General features: G+C 31.6%; 1 protein-coding gene across 1 annotated transcript; it reads left to right on the forward strand.

Moving 5' to 3' along the window:
• The first annotated feature begins 1,879 nt into the window (after window positions 1-1,879).
• Window positions 1,880-14,904, forward strand: LOC110994048 (FMRFamide-related peptides-like). The gene is made up of 3 exons (XM_022260531.2): window positions 1,880-1,950; window positions 13,000-13,137; window positions 14,050-14,904. Exons 2-3 carry the CDS (start codon window positions 13,007-13,009, stop codon window positions 14,456-14,458), a joined length of 540 nt encoding a protein of 179 aa, XP_022116223.1. The 5' UTR covers window positions 1,880-1,950; window positions 13,000-13,006; the 3' UTR covers window positions 14,459-14,904.
• Window positions 14,905-16,594: the final 1,690 nt, after the last annotated feature.

The raw sequence follows: 16,594 nt of genomic DNA on the forward strand, positions 1-16,594 counted from the left end.
TCTGTCGATCTCCACTTGTCCTTTCGCCGGAGTTCGAACATACGATGTCAGACTAACTAAACTAAATCTAACTGAACTAAAATATTTATTACGTAATATGAATGGTGTTTAATATAAGCGGCAACTTAAACTATTAGGTGGGCCGCAAATTTTTGGGCTAACATAAAAAAAAACTTATTAGAATTTGGTTTAATTATTCAATATTATGTGGATTATAATATAATCTTCGACAGCACTACGGTATAGCGTCATAGAATTTAACAATATCCTTTTTTTCTATGATATGTATTGGTTTTGTCTCAAAATATGCTTTAGTTACGGTTCCTCATCAGGACACTGCACTGTTCAGCGAGCTTTCTCTTGCGGTCTGAGAACAGTTAGTTATCCGAGAGTTATTCTGATGACGTTATTCTCATTTTTGGGTCCAGGCCCCTCTGGGTTGCAATGTGACTTTTTTGTTTCCGAAACCTTTAAATTGTTTCTTAGTGAACAATTCAATATTTGAATATTAAAAATATGTCTGTTACCTATGTAACCCCCACTATTGGGGGCATAAAAAAAATTGAAAGGCTAAAGTGGGGCAGATTACAAAAAGTCAACACTGTCTCTTGGCCTCCAAAAACCCCAAACTGACGAAATTTATACAAAAATGTGATTAAAATTGTAGAAAGGTGATTTAGTTTAAGCTTGAAGTTGCGCTATATTATTTTAGATCTCAGCAAGTCATTCAATCAATACATTTAATATTGTGCTGATGTTATAAACGACACGTGTTATGAATGATTATGGGAATGATGAAAGTCCAACGTAACAAATGTCTATATTTAGGCTAATTATAATTTACACAATACAACTTTGAATGGATTAAACAAATTAGTCGTAAGTTGTGTTAATTATTAGTCGAACCTTCTATGTGTTAAGTTTTAGCTATATCTACAGTATTTTTTTCCTTAATAACTAAAAACCATTTTTATGTTAAGTAACTCCTTTCCAAGCGTGAATTGAAGAAAGCAAATAAATTAGATTTTTCAAAATCATGTTTTTTATTGTACTATTGCTCTTTTAAGGCTGAATTTATTAATGTTACCTCTTCATTAATAACATAATAAATTTATACATGTGTTTGTCTTTATTAAATCAACTTAATTTAAACTATGGATGTAAAATATTTTATTTTTGATATTCAGAACAAGCTCAATTTTATTTTTTATATAAGCTTAATTCTATCAAATATTCAATGGATTTTCACGCGGTTTTCACAAATCGATTAAGTTTTGTCAACAGTGTACATTTTTATATGTTTAACTTAAAAATGCGTTTGGAACAAAAACACGATCTTATTGAATTAAGAATCCAAATTTGATATCTATTCCCAACACTTTGGTGATATATCAATACCTTGAAAAATTGAGAAGAAGAAGTGTTAAACAAAGTGTTAGATCAAATCAAATATCACCAGAGGTAACTAGAGATACAATCTAGAGATATAAATGGTGTAGATACAATCATAAATTTAAAAAATAGTTATATAAAAAACCTTTAATAATTTATGTTATAAAGCCTAAAGCAAAAGTTACTGATAATTGAATTAAAAAAAACTCACAAAGACATCCTACTTATTAGGAATATAGTAACATAAGATAGTAATTTTCCAATATCCAAGAGTAATCTAAGATTAGATATCAAATTAATGTTAATTGTTGTCCAGTAGCTCCCTAAACTTGACTTATACCGTCTAAACACTGTTATTAAGAACAAGGAGTATTCTATAACACCATAAATCGAGCCACAACCCACGTCCCATAGTCTTGACAATGCTCCAAGTGACGTCACATCCGTTCGCATAAAAGCTACGGGATGGCTCTTCGGTATGCAATAACGTAGATCCACCGCTACGCCGTAGACGTGCTACGCGCTTTCAAAAGTTTGTGCGCGAGTGTTGTGAGGACGGTGAGTAGCTAATAGGATCTTCCTTCTTTAATCAGTTTAGTAACTAAAAAACTCTTAGGTATCCTAAACCTTACAACTATTGAGCTAAAATCATAATTAATTTTACGAAGTGTTATATAATAAGAAAATAATATTTATAAAATCTATAATTTCAACAAAAAACATTCAACATCGTAGCTTTATCACAGTAACTGTACCTGGTTTATAAAAATATATTTCACAAGAAATCTTTCTAAATCCTTAACTTAAATATACAAAGTAATTTACTTAAAGAAATCATCTAAATTGTGATAACTTAACTGAAATTAAATAAAGTATATTGTTTATATTTTTTTATAATAAACAGCCTTAGATCTTAACCCGTCTCCAATCAAAAGTCTTTCAACTATAAACATTCAACTGTCTTTCTTTTAATTGAAAACAAAGCCTGAAGTAATGATACGTCTTATTTAAACTTTATTCAATTTTGTCCTGACAGAAATTTACTTATTTGAAATTGTCTCTGGAGTATCCGATTTTCCTTGACGGCACAGAAATAGATAAAATTTAATGAATGTACAAATATCTATTGTTCTTTATGTAGCAGAATAAAACATAGAAAGTAATAAATAATTTTTATAACAGATAATTCCCAAACCAACCTTTTAAACCTTAAAATGAGGTAAAAACTATAACACAACTTTTATTAAACAACTAACATTTAGTGACCTGAAATTTTCTACGTAGAAAATACAACGTTTTCAACAAATACAAAAGTAAGAAATTGACGATAAGATCAACAAATCTTTACTTGGGAGAGTTATTTTATTATCTTTATATAATAGGAAACGAGCCTGCGGGACGCCCAAAAAGGCTGTCATCGCAGCCCATAGATTTAGTGGGTGTGTTGTTGGCCTTTAAGGGAGGAGTACGCTCGAATTTTGAATTGTTAGAGGTCGTACCTCTCAGGGAAGACCCCCTTATTTGTAATAGTTTCGAAACATACAAACACGATATAAATAAAGTCATCTTATATGTCAATATAAACAAAAAAAAGTAGAACATATATTTCCGTTTCCTCTTGTGTTGCTGATATGATTTGTCTGTAACATTGTACATATATTTTAGCTATACAATCAAGTTTGGAAGTCTTCCAATTGAATTATTCATTCGTTCATATCTTCAGATATGGTCCAGTCATTTGGATATTTAGAGATCTGTCCGACGCGAGTATCTAAAAAGATACAACAAGACGTACCATTTTCGGTTCTTATGTAACACAATTCATATTACATAAATATTGGTATATGAAGAAGGGTTTTTGACATTACCATAATAGATTAAACTGATAACTAAATATTTTTTAACATAAAAAAATAGTTAATTTAATCTTAATGGAGCCCCAGACAGCTAACTAACAATGTTTCATTATTACATTGAACTGTTGTTAATTGTTATTTTCTTTATCGCTTTGAGTTTAACAATGCGTAATATGAGTGCTATGACACTATAACTTTAATCTCTGATGAAATTATAAAGCAATGATACAACTGAAAAGGTTTCTTTTAATAATTCTCTTTGAACTTGTTGAAATGTTTGAAAAAAGTCGCAAGTTTAATTCGTTGCCTGAAAAAACAAAAGAATTTAAATTAGCTCTAAGTTTATGCTATTTGGTATTTAACGACCATTACAGTGTAAAAGTTAATTTGTTTAATACCTTCACAATAAATGAATTGTTAATAATTTACACTACAAGGGTAAGGCCTCAGATCTGTATCTGTTTCCCTTATTTTTTCTTCATTTTCCCTATTATCTAACCGGCCTTTTGCACATAACACACGTTGTCAATATCTCTCGATGTTTTCCCCAAGCGAGAGTTAAATGGTCAGTAACAAAAAACTGTAGCTGTACAGCCGTGATTCATTCAAAATATAATGTCAAAGTAAATTGTTATTTATTTAAAAAATATCTTTGTCACTTGTTGGGTGAAGAAAAAAGTCAGGATATAGGCTATATTGGAAAATCTAGACAGATATTTTTTATTTATTTTTATTTAATAGAACAAGGGATAAACGAGCAGGAGGCTCACCTGATGTTAAGTGATACCGCCGCCCATGGACACACTCAATACCAGAGGGCTTGCGTGTGCATTGCCGGCCTTTTAAGAATTGGTACGATCTTTTCTTGAAGAATCCTAAGTCAAATTGGTTCGGAAATGCTTAAGTTGGCAGCTGGTTCCACAAAGTGGTGGTGCGCGGCAAAAACTGCCTAGAAAAACGCTCAGTTGTGGAACGGCGGACGTCGAGGTGATACGGCTAGAATTTCGTATTCTGCCTCGACGTCCGATGATGAAACTTGGCTGCTGGTATTAATCCGAACAACGCCTCTGAACGCTCTGTCTCTCGATAAATTATAATAATATCAATCGAATAATTAAACGTTAGTATCAATAAAAATATTTTTATTAATAAAACTAGCATAAAAAAGCTCACTAAACAAAAAACCTGTTAAAACAAAAATTTGCATGTGATTGATTAGCAATGTCTATTAAGTGCATCATTTAGCCTTTGAAACTCATTGTTGACCTCTCCTAGACTGATGTTAGCCTGGTAAACAGCTTCCGTAATCACAAAATAGATGTTTGCCTAACGTGACCAACATTAGGTGAATATTGGAGCAAATTAATTATTATAATAGAGTTTGCCTCAATTAATTTAAAATAATGAGTGTTTTTCCAAATGTTTATCAAAGACATTTTTATTAAAGTACGCCATATTGAGAGGGGTCTATTGACTTATCATTATAATGATAATATTTTTTACGTCAAAACATACACTGTGTATACATTATTCGTATCTTACATGTTATAATAATAATCAACATATGTAATAATTAAAATTAATAATCCTTATAATAATAATATATTTAACGACACAAAACTTATGATATTTATTTTCGGATTGGATTACAAAGTTATCAATGTTTATAGTAATGTTGTGTTTTGATGCTGTATTAATTTAGTATATATGGGCATAAGGCCCTCATGAGACTTATTATTATTATTAATTGAGTTCCAGTTATGGATTTTTCATACTTAATTAAATCTGACAATTGAGATGGTTTCAAATAGAGATATATCACATTGTTTCGTGGTACTAAATTTAGCCATACTCTAATATAATTAAATAAAACGCACAATAATTGACATAGAAGATTATTAAATAACGTTTTGAAGGCGTATTGAGTGAAAGCATTTCAAACGTTCGTAAAACCTCCCGTTTAAGACCATTAAAGGCTTTATTTTTAAGTGTATATCGTTATCCAATAGCTCGCCTTTCCATAAAGCGGTCACAAAGAATTCGGCGGCTCAGCGTTACTCAAGTCATTTGCTCTCATGAAAGTAAAAAAACTAGATTTAATTTACTATTGGCAAGTTTTTAAATTAAGGGCGTAGAAGGGAGGAAAGATTTGGCACGAACTGTTTAATTTTACAAGATAAGTAAAAAGAGACCCCTCTATCAGCAGTAGGTATGTCGAAAAAGGAGATTGTCTTATGTTTTTTGCACTTCGAATGCGATGTAATAAAAAATCAATCAAAATCATTTATTAAGTCCAGTTAATCAATTATAATAAAATAAATTAAAAAGAATGATTTGTCCTCTATTAGCAGGAGGCATGGTCAAATAGGACCTTGCACTTACATATATATATACATTCTCGCGGGATCAACGCAAAACAACAACTTGCTTAACTTATATAAAAAAAATTCTCACAGTGGTTGCCTGGAAGAAGATAAGGCCGGCAACTGGCGGCCTTATCACTTAATTATGTCAATTGTATTATATATTCCTACACCGAAGTGTTAACAAATACGTAATCAGACTATAAGAGCAATATTTTTTTTGCATTCTGTTGTGCAAGTCTCCGGTTCCATCTTTGGCTTTGCAGAAAGACATCGCGGAATCATAAATATCATTGTTATATTGGAGAAATGTCACCATACTAAGTGCACTGCATACACATTTTATCTGCTTTAGTGTAAGATCAGGAAAAAATATCACATTTTGAAAAAAATAATCTAGTAATTTTTTTTACGTTTTAATCATCACATTTATATGTTTTTTGTTGGTTTTGTTTTTGATACTAGATTTTTATTATAAGCAACATTAACTCAAAAGTTATTTAAGTCGGTTAAGTCTGTTCTAATAATATTACTATATTGATTTTCAGTTGAAATTGACCATTAAAATAAACATAATTTTTATACGAATAGGTTTCATTGGGGCGGCGGTATCACTTAAATAGAGCCTGTTTGCCTCCTAATACATAATAAAACATAAATATACTATCTTGAATAAAATAAAATTATATTATCCAAGATTCCATTTACGTACAATCCAATGCAAATCATAATATCATAAAAAATATATCAAAAAGTTTTCACCAGAAATCTATCTGAGAGATGCAGTAGTGATATTTAATAAAAAAATCATATATAAGTAATCGACTTAAAATAAATAGCACGTTTTTTAAATTCGCTTTGCATTTTCTATTTTCACTATTTTTCCGCAACGCACTTTCATAGTAAGCATCAATTAGGTAGCAATTTTGCTCGGCTTTTCAGTCTTAATAGTCCAAAAGAGCTATTAAAATAATATTTTCTAGTTCTGCATTGTATTACGAAAAGCTTTTTAATTAATCGCTTAGACATAAAAATATATTTCAAAAAGAATTTAAAACTAAAATTATATTGAAAATCGTATCAAATCAGTGTCATTAAATTATTTTAACTTAAATAAAAATATTATATTTATGTTAATATTTTTTTAAACAGTATGTTTGTACTATGCACCAATGGACTTTTATGGGCGCACATAACATTTGCTCGATCGGTGAAGAAAAACATTGTGAGTAGACCGACTTGCCTTCGGCGTTCAAGTATAATGTAAAGAAGGGGCAGGGATGTCAAGAATCTCCAAAAATTGCGTGACGTAATTCTTGAACTTCGCTTAGACCCAAAAAGTCGTCGGCTTGTATCAGACACTAGAAGACGCAGGAAGAAGTAGATCCTTATAGGATTGAAAATTTATGAAACATAATCAGATATCTGAAGCCCAGAACTACAAGGGTTGTGCGCCACTGATTTATTATTTTATTTTTATGTTAGTATATATCATTTCACAACGTATATCCTGTAAACTCATGTTTGACTGACACAGGGATCCGGTTAGCTTTACAGCGCGGAATTAAACCCTCCTTTCATCTTGAAGATTATACTGAGGACTGTATCATAAATAATATTAATCCGAAATGTGAATAACGTATTTAGATTCGTCTATTTTTTATATGGACTTCAAACAACTGGCGGGGATCTTGTATTTAGGGTAGGTACAATAAGTATGACGTTCACTGAGCCAAAGACCCGTTTTATAGATTTTTTAGATCACACGATAATCACTGTGTTTTGTGTCGAACCTCAGAAATTATTGTTTGGACTTGGCTATATTAAACACATTAGTGTCGCCCACTCGGAACCGGATCCCGCTCATTTTTTTAACCGTTGCAATCCCTAGCTCTAGGATGCAATGCTATGTGCATGCGCCTATTTCACCATGCCTCCTGCTGATAGAGGACAAATTATTGCTTTTAATTTAATTTATTAATTTACTGGAATTAATAAAATATGATTGTGAGTGTTCGGCACCCGACGTGCTTTACGCCGATCACTCTGATCCGATATAATGATTTTTTTTAGTAAAATAATAATATATCATACATATATTCACATTCTTACTACTTATTAATTATCCCCAAATCAATTTGCAAAAAAAAATCTTTTGACTAAACAAGGCCTGTTAGACGTCTGATGTGAAGGACTTCAAATAATCACATATAGATATATTCTCAAAAGCGTAGATTTAAATTATTAATGCTTCTATTGTTATATGGTGACAATGCGGTTGTACGATTGTATTGTACGATCGCGGAAGCAGCCAGACATTGCTGATACGCCTCTGTATTTAATTAAAGTATTATAAAACGTATAAATACAAATAAAAGTCTTTCCTCCTAATTTTGCTGGAGTATTGGTTAATAATAGAAGTTTAACTATGCATCTTGGCTAATTGTTTTCTCATTTATATGGCGCGTAATATATAAACCAAATTCCAAGATGAAATATTTCAGGTTTTCTTAGTATAAGTTTTAGACTTTAAGCGTGATAGTTTGTTCAATTACAGGCACTCTCTTTAGCCTAGTATTGCATATATAGTATGAAAGGTTTCTTAATTTAAAAGGCTGATGGTGGATGCCCAGACCCATATATTGGAAACATACCCGATGTTCCAATCTGAATGTTTTATTGTGAATGCATTCTTAACAAAACAATAAAGGTATAATACATTTATTTGTAAATAATAAAAATGAACACGCATTATTGATTATTCGATATTAAGGAAAATAAATGCTAATTGTGACGATATAGCAAAGAATCCCACAAAATCTGGAACATAATAAATAATTTTCAAACTACGAGTAATGTATCATAAAATTCATAACAGAAAAATCTATAACAAGCCGCTAACAAGTCGAGGCACGTCTAAATTTTATTCCCTAACTTCTGACTTTTACTGAATCACTTAATAAATAATTAAAACATTCAATGTATTATTTTTTTGGCGAAGGACCAAGTTAAAGTTCTTGTTGAACACTTTAGAGATCTTCGTGAAAAATTATGCTTTAAAACGAATTATGGCCAACATTAAGCAAGGAATGATTTGCTTTTGCTTTTTTGGACTTAAGAATATTATTTATGAACCACAACTATAACTGACTTTAGCCGCTTTCGTCGTTTAAGTCATTTATTTCATTAAGTGTATACTGGTTTCGTTTAGGGAGAGTAATATAGCGAACTCTTAATAAATTCGCTAAACAAATAAATGAAATATTTTGAATATAAATATAGCCTATGCTAGTGAAATCAGTGTAGTATTTGAATTTATTCATCACAAACTTACAAAAATACTCTTATCTTTATTTTTTTTAATAACTACTAATTTGCACTTGAATTTATTAAAAGTTTTTACTTTAAGCTTTCTTCTATGTTCGATTTCCGATGAAAAACAATTCATCTTAAATTTCCAATCACCCAACCTTCCCTACACGTCAGTAAAAAGACTCACTGGCGCTAAAATCTTTTTAGTTCTGGGCCTCAGATTTCTATATCTGTTTTATTTCTATGTCTGACACGCGGTCGTCTATTTAGGTCTATGGCAAGCCGGTTTCCTCACGTTGTTTTCCATCACCGTTCGAGTAAATGTTAATTACGCACATAGATATAAATTTCATTAGTGCACAGCCGGGGACCGAACTGACGACCTCAGGGTTGAGAATCGCACTATGAAGCCAACACTTTATAATGCTTATACGTAGGTTAAGGGATTTTTAGTATGACCAAAGTTTAACTTCGATTATTTGACAAAATAACCAACGAACCAAAAGAAATAACCAGCAAAATAAATTAACAGTATTCTGTTTTTGTTTTTATAACATAAATTCGTGATTATATAGATATAAATAGTCAATCAAAATACGTTTATTTGGACAGCGTCTTAGCACAATGAATGACATTACAAAATTCGTGAAAGAGCAATCCTTTCGCAAAGCTACCACCTAGTGTTAAACCATCCAAATAAATTATCCTTTGTCTCCCTAAAAGACTTTCTCCGTTCCCTATTATTCCTCATTACGCACTTTCCACATTCAGGTAAAGAAGCAAGAAACTCCAATTCACAGTCTAAGCTCTAGCATTTTTATGATTGTTTGTACTTTAGTATAAACATGGCTTAGTTTCAAAGAACTGCAATATATTATCACCCTTATAATCTATTATTTGAAGCGTTATAAAAAAGCAATTGAATTATCGGAAAGCTTTATCTCCCAATTTAACGACATTAACGATACAGAAAATCCGTTTATATTAATTGATTTAATGTAAAGAGTTGATGCATGGAAATTTATTTATTTTCATTTTTTATTTATATTTAAATGCCATAATATACATAATTATACATATAAAAAACCAAAAAGTGAGTAGGTAACATACGTTATAAGCAACGGGCGGCCTTATCGCTAACAAGCGATTTATTCCAGGCAACCTTAATATGGAACAATAAAAAAAAGAAACACCTACTGAGAGTAAGGTACAAGAAATGCATAATTAATTAATAAAAAGATAGAGAAATAGATGCAACTATAACTAAAATTAAATAAAATAAAACAAAGAAAAATTACAAATAATAGTATGTATAAAGCCAAAGGTTAATTTAATCACAATTAATATTTATAAGTAGTAGCTATTAACGAGGCAGAAAAAAAATTATCAAAAAGGAGATTTTTAATTACATTTAGAGACTGAGCTCGGCTGATATAAATTGGTAAGGAATTCTATTTTAATATAATAATATACTAAATGTAATATATAATAAGGTAATAATATATAAAAACTAAAAGTCATATGAAAAAAAGTCAAAGTTGTAGATAATTTATTTATTTAATAATAAAAACATCTGAAACTTTTGTATTTATACTTTTTTCACATAACCACAAAATTTATGTGAAAAATTCAAAAAACCAAGTTTTTGGTTTTTTATTTTTATCTTTTACAAAAAAAAACCACGAAATTTGATGAAAACTTACCTATACCTAATGTCCTAAATACGCTAAATAATTTATTTGATTTGAAATATTTATTTTTTACCTTATATTGAATTAATATCGAAAAAGCACCCAAATTTTCAATCGAAAATTCACCCATCATAATATAAGCTTTTTTCAAAAAGTTCGTTATAATCTCTACTTTCCAATGGTAATAAATATATATAATACTATAGAAAATCTTCTAACCTGGTCTATAAAGGCTTCCCAAACTTTTTCCAACTGACTATATGGCTTTCTTTCTCCATTCGCTTCCTGCTACCGCCTCTATTTCTTCTATCCACGTTTGAGTTGCCCTCTTCTCCTTCCTGCCCTAGGTACTTTCTATATTATAGTCTTTTAAGTCCACTTAGCACCGAGTTCCGAGTTCATAGAATTATAAGACGTTGTCAAGTCAAAAAAATCGCATCTCAAGGACTCAACCAAACAATGACCATTAAGTAGCCATTTCGTTTTTGCCATATTATCCACCATAAACGTTACAATTTTATGACGCTTTTGTTGACAAATTCGTCAGAAAACACATTTTATAACGCTACTAGATGGGAGGATAAAAGGCTACATTTAAGGACCTTTGCCGAAGTTCATAGTGAAATGAAGAACTCTGATTAGGAATTTAGATTTTTAATTGAATCTCAGAATAATTTACTATAAACAAACTTAATCAGCAAGTGGAGTTGGCCTAGCGTTGTGGCTTCAGCCTGTGACTCTCATCCCTGAGGTCGTAGGATCGATCCCCGACTGTCCACTAATGGACTTTCTTTCTATGTGCGCATTTAACATTCGCTCGAACGGTAAAGGAAAACATCGTGAGGAAACCTACATGTCTTAGACCCAAAATCGATGGCGTATGTCAGGCACAGGATGAAAAATGCCTATTAGATTGACAAATGATCATAAAACAGATACTCTGAGGCTGGGACCTAAAAAGTATGTAGCATCACTGGTTCGTTTGTTTTTTTGTACGTTTTTATTTTGAGTATATAATTTTTTTTACATTTAAAAAGAATTAACAAAATATCTATTATTTATCTGAAAATTAGTTCTCTCGTTGTTGTGTGGGAAGATGATTCGCAAAAAATGCTATTATAATCAAACCCGTCAATCCGTTTGAGTTTTTATAAGTAAGCAATAGTATTGTCTTTTATTAACATAACTTTTACACATTTAAAGAAAACACTTTTTTAACGGATTACTTATTTAAACATAATCTTAAATTTATCCGACGTTTCGCGTGCTGTACAGCGTGCGTGGTCACGGTGACTGAAGACAAAAGGTGTTGAATGTCAAAAAGTATCACGCACGCTGTAAAGCACGCGAAACGTCGGATAAATTTAAGATTATCTTTAAATAATTATAAGTTTACAATAATACATAACTTCAATCCCTTAAAAAAGCGTTTTCTTTAAATAAGTAAGCATTATTTTATGAAACTGAATTCTAGCAATTAACTATAACCTCCTCCTATTGAATATGGTTAAATGTTACAGGAAATGGAAAACTTTGTTGCATTTCATACTTTAATGGTTTTAACATTGGCGCCTCAAAGTCTGTTTCGGTATCCTTGGTGAGAGGTCAGCATTTCAATCACGACACAAATAGTATTTATTTTACGACTGACTGTTTTGTGATGTTAGAGCGATTTTAGTTTGAAATCACTTTTAGTACTGTTTTTCGTAGTTTAATTTATATTTTTGAAGTGAAACTTCTCTATGCACATGAGGGTATTTTTTAACGGATGAAACACAATAATAATATTATAGCGTCACGAAGATGTGCAGCGTTTTTGTTGAAGAAAAGGGAGGGAGTGATTGAGAGAGTGAGAAAGGGCGAACGTAGCATCAAGCAAATAGCCATGAAGCGGGAGTAGGTAGCAAGCAAGTGAAAAAGATTGAGAGAGATACTGAGAAGCGAGAATCCAAATGTTAGTTTTCTCAGAAAATAATTTGGTATCTAGAGAAATCAATAGTATAAGTACCATACGCATAGTCCTTCAGGCTGTCATTCAATCACGCCCTGCATTGATACTCTGTAACTGCCAATAGCTATCACGATTTTTTTTTTTTTTTTTTTTATAGAACAGGGGGCAAACGGGCAGGAGGCTCACCTGATGTTAAGTGATACCGCCGGCCATGGACACCCTCAATGCCAGAGGGCTCGCGAGTGCGTTGCCGGCCTTTTAAGAATTGGTACGCTCTTAAAAGGCCGGCAATACACTCGATTTCAATCCAGCGTTTACGTGGTACACAAGCGTATCCGTAAAAACTGGAGTGTTATCGCTAAAACTATTTAAGGCGTATACGTTTTCATATTTTTTTTATTTTTTTTTAAATATATTTTCTATATTCTACACAGATTAAAAATGACAAACACCAAGCACGCTGCTGCTGTAGTGCTTCTGTGCCTCATGGCTGAAGTGGTTGCAAACCCGGTGAGGCGTTCCCCAGATCTGGAAGCACGGAGAAGAAGCGCCGTCGATCGGAGTATGATAAGGTATATATAGTTTGTGATATATAATTAAACTCGACTTTAGCCTTAGGTATTTTATCAATAATGTTAATTCTAATTTTATAATTTCCTTTACACTACTAAAACATAAACTAACCTTAAAATATAATAACTATACTATATTATTAAAAGGAGACCCTTTAGGCAAGGTTCCGAAGATACTGGCAGCTTTCCCCCTTTGAAAAGCTAGACTAATTCTTTGTTCGAGGTAGCTGCTAGTTCTTCGGTCTTCTGTGATGTCGTCTACTCTTTGTGCTATTTCCTTAAAAATCCTTATAACTCTAGAACCCCACGGACCAAGGTTCTCGACGGCTTCTCACGGACTAAGAAAGTGCGTTTTTAGGCAGCTAATATGTATTACAAAATATTTTATAAAAGTCAAACTCCAAACTCCGTATTGGATTAGGGCGTTAATGACGAAGTTTCTGTAGCTTTAAAATAAATTAGCTAATTAAAACTTGGCTATGGTCCACTCTGTCTTATTTCCAGAACGACTGGGAAGAAAATACAAGAAAATCGCAAAATCCTGTCAAATTCTTTAAAATCGTTCAAATCTTTTACTCCAAGTACAAGCAATAACTTTTATAATATTGTAATCAGAAATAAATAGTAGCTAATGCAAAATAACGTTCATATGAATAAGGAACATATATCATAATTTTTTGCGCATCACTACTTTGTGGAACTTGCCACTGAGATATTTCTGAAATAATTAGATTTAGCGTCTTTTAAGAAATGTGCGTACCAATTCTTAAAGGAGCGAATACTAATTTGCGAGCTTTCAAGCCGTGTATGTGTCTATGGGCAGTGTTATTACTTAGCATCAGATAAGCTTTCTCATTTGCCTCATATTATATATAAATTTTTTCAGTTTTAAAATTATATATATTTCTTCAGGTTTGGTCGCTCCTATCCACCTGAGCCGTCAGCAGCCGAAATCCGGGAGCAATTCCAACGACCAACGCGCCGCGGTAACAGTTTCCTACGTTTCGGCAGATCCCAACCCTTGACTTTCACCACTGATGACTTGATCACACTTCTGAGGACTTACGAAAATGACTACGAGAATGAGAAGAGAAGCCCGAACTTTATCCGTCTTGGACGTGACCCAAAGTTTATTCGATTGGGAAGAAATGTGGAGGAAAAGCCAAACTACGAGCAGAGTTCTGAGCTCTACGTCAGTGGGTACCCTCAAAGGAAGAACAGAGCGCGTGACCACTTCATAAGACTGGGAAGAGACAGCGAGGAGATCAACGAAGTAGACGAGAAGAGATCTATTGAATCGTGCCACGATTGTGAATCGTAAAAGTGCCAATGATGTGCCAAATTTTTCTGTTAACGATTTAGTTAATGCAATTGAAACATGGCTTGCGGAACAGATTTAAAAAATGTAATCTTTGAACTCTCATTAGTACCAAAATGTTTATGTCAATCAACTCAAAATACAGTAGAAAATATTCAACTTATGTTCTAACTTTAAACTCTGTACATTTTAAGCAAAAAACGCTTCTTTATTTTATTAGAAACCTATAAATGTCGTTCTAAACGATGCTATTGTATATAAAAATTGTTACGATTTATAACTTTTATCTAATTTGGTGAAAGTATCCGATTTCAAAGGCTGGGTATATGATAATTCGGATAATTTCACTAAATATTTTATATGTATCTAAACTGGTAAACGTCAATTTAGGTGTATTTAAATGATTGTTGCAACGGAAATAAATGGTGAATTATACAACATTGTATCAACTTAATTGTTTTATTTAAAAGTTAAGAAAAAACAAATGAATGCAGCTGATTCGAGGTACAAAGAAAGGAGAGGTAAAAGACTGAATGGAGAGGACTGACCTGGAATTACTCAAACTCAAATCTTTATTTCATTCCTTATGCTTATATTTCACACGTGCCACGTTATAATTTATTACATTAAGGACCTTAGTTTGGCACAGCAGTGCGCAGAGAGGGCATGCTCCACCATAATTAATACATTTCTATTCTTGCAAGATACATTATTTAATTGGTAATTTGCTTTAGTTTCACATTACGAAAGGGAGAATGTACTTAACATTATTAATAAACTTAACTTTTATAAAATAAATTAAAGTCTATCAGTCAGATACTCTGTATCATAATACCTTTCTTATGTAATAACTTCTTTAAATATTTGGTAAGCCTCAAGTTATTTTAATTAATAAATAGCTAATAATTTAAAATAAAGATCTTTTACGTTGGACGAACAGTACATTCGTCCCTCCACACTTCAAGTCTATGGGATATATTTTATTCAAGTACATTCGCGAAGATTTTACATTAAAACTTCGTATGACAACAATTTACTTGTAACGTCGCGTAGAAAAGCGATCCCGCACAGTTTAATTGGTCATTTTGCTTTAAGATTCGTGTTACTGCAGTTATTTAGCAACCTAATGCCTTGATCACAGTTTAGAAAGAACAGTTGGAGTAGTAACTTTTTGAGGTGATGTGGAGATTATGCCAAGATTTAGTCAGATACGTCATCCGGTTTGTCTGGTATTTCGGATTTTGCACAACACTTTTTAGATAAAATTATACTGGAACAGTACTTTGGTAATTTCATTTTGAATATTCGTTAATTTAGTTTTGGGATGGAAATTATGACTTCATAAATTAAACTTTTAAATGAAAGTGTGTCTTTACTTTAATAGAGACTGTAAGTAGTGTTATTGGTCACTAGCTCATGTTAAATCTTATCTTATATCTTTAAACGAGATATTCTTGTATATATATATATATATATCACCAGAATTACATATCACACTCATGATTTTTTTCTTTAAATAAATATAGTTCATACTTTTTTATTATTCTATCGGTAAGATCGAAAAATATTAGTATTAATTTAATTTCCAAAAAACAATTTATAAAAAATAAAAAAATTCCGAGCAAAGGTCGGTCATCCAAGTACTATCCTTTTAAGTAAAGTAGACTTAAATTACTTATTAGTCTGAAGTTAGTCGTAATGTTCCATGATGAATCAGTAAAGACAGATGTATAAAAAACTGTTAGGTAAGGTCAGTAATTAAATTGCAAGAGCGAGATAGCCTATTCATTGGAATTAGAAGAAGAAAGCAGATTAGTGAAATTCATAACTACACCTATATTCAACAACAGATTTGAAGTAATGATCATAATATGCATTTAAATTCGTTACATGAATGAACTTGAAATTACCAAAGGATTACATTATGTGACTTACCGCAAAACGTGAGTTATGTAAGGGGATGAAGTGGAATGTTCGACGATTATCTATCATGCACGTGATTTGTCATTAGTATAAATTACTTGTGTTGTAATTTAACTCTTTATTATAGTATTAAAAGAAATATAAAAGTAATTAAAAAATAAAATAAATCAGTGGCGCTACCACCGCTTTAGGAATTGGCCTCAGATTTCTGAATTT

Source organism: Pieris rapae, chromosome 16, assembly GCF_905147795.1.
Source record: "Pieris rapae chromosome 16, ilPieRapa1.1, whole genome shotgun sequence".
NCBI lineage: Eukaryota > Metazoa > Arthropoda > Insecta > Lepidoptera > Pieridae > Pieris > Pieris rapae.

What these genes read in the sequence shown, in the direction of transcription:
- LOC110994048 (XM_022260531.2), top strand. Translation starts at nt 13,007, where the DNA reads ATGACAAACACCAAGCACGCTGCTGCTGTAGTGCTTCTGTGCCTCATG. An exon ending in GTCGATCGGAGTATGATAAG is followed by an intron (nt 13,138 to 14,049) that starts GTATATATAGTT and finishes ATATTTCTTCAG; the next exon opens with GTTTGGTCGCTCCTATCCAC.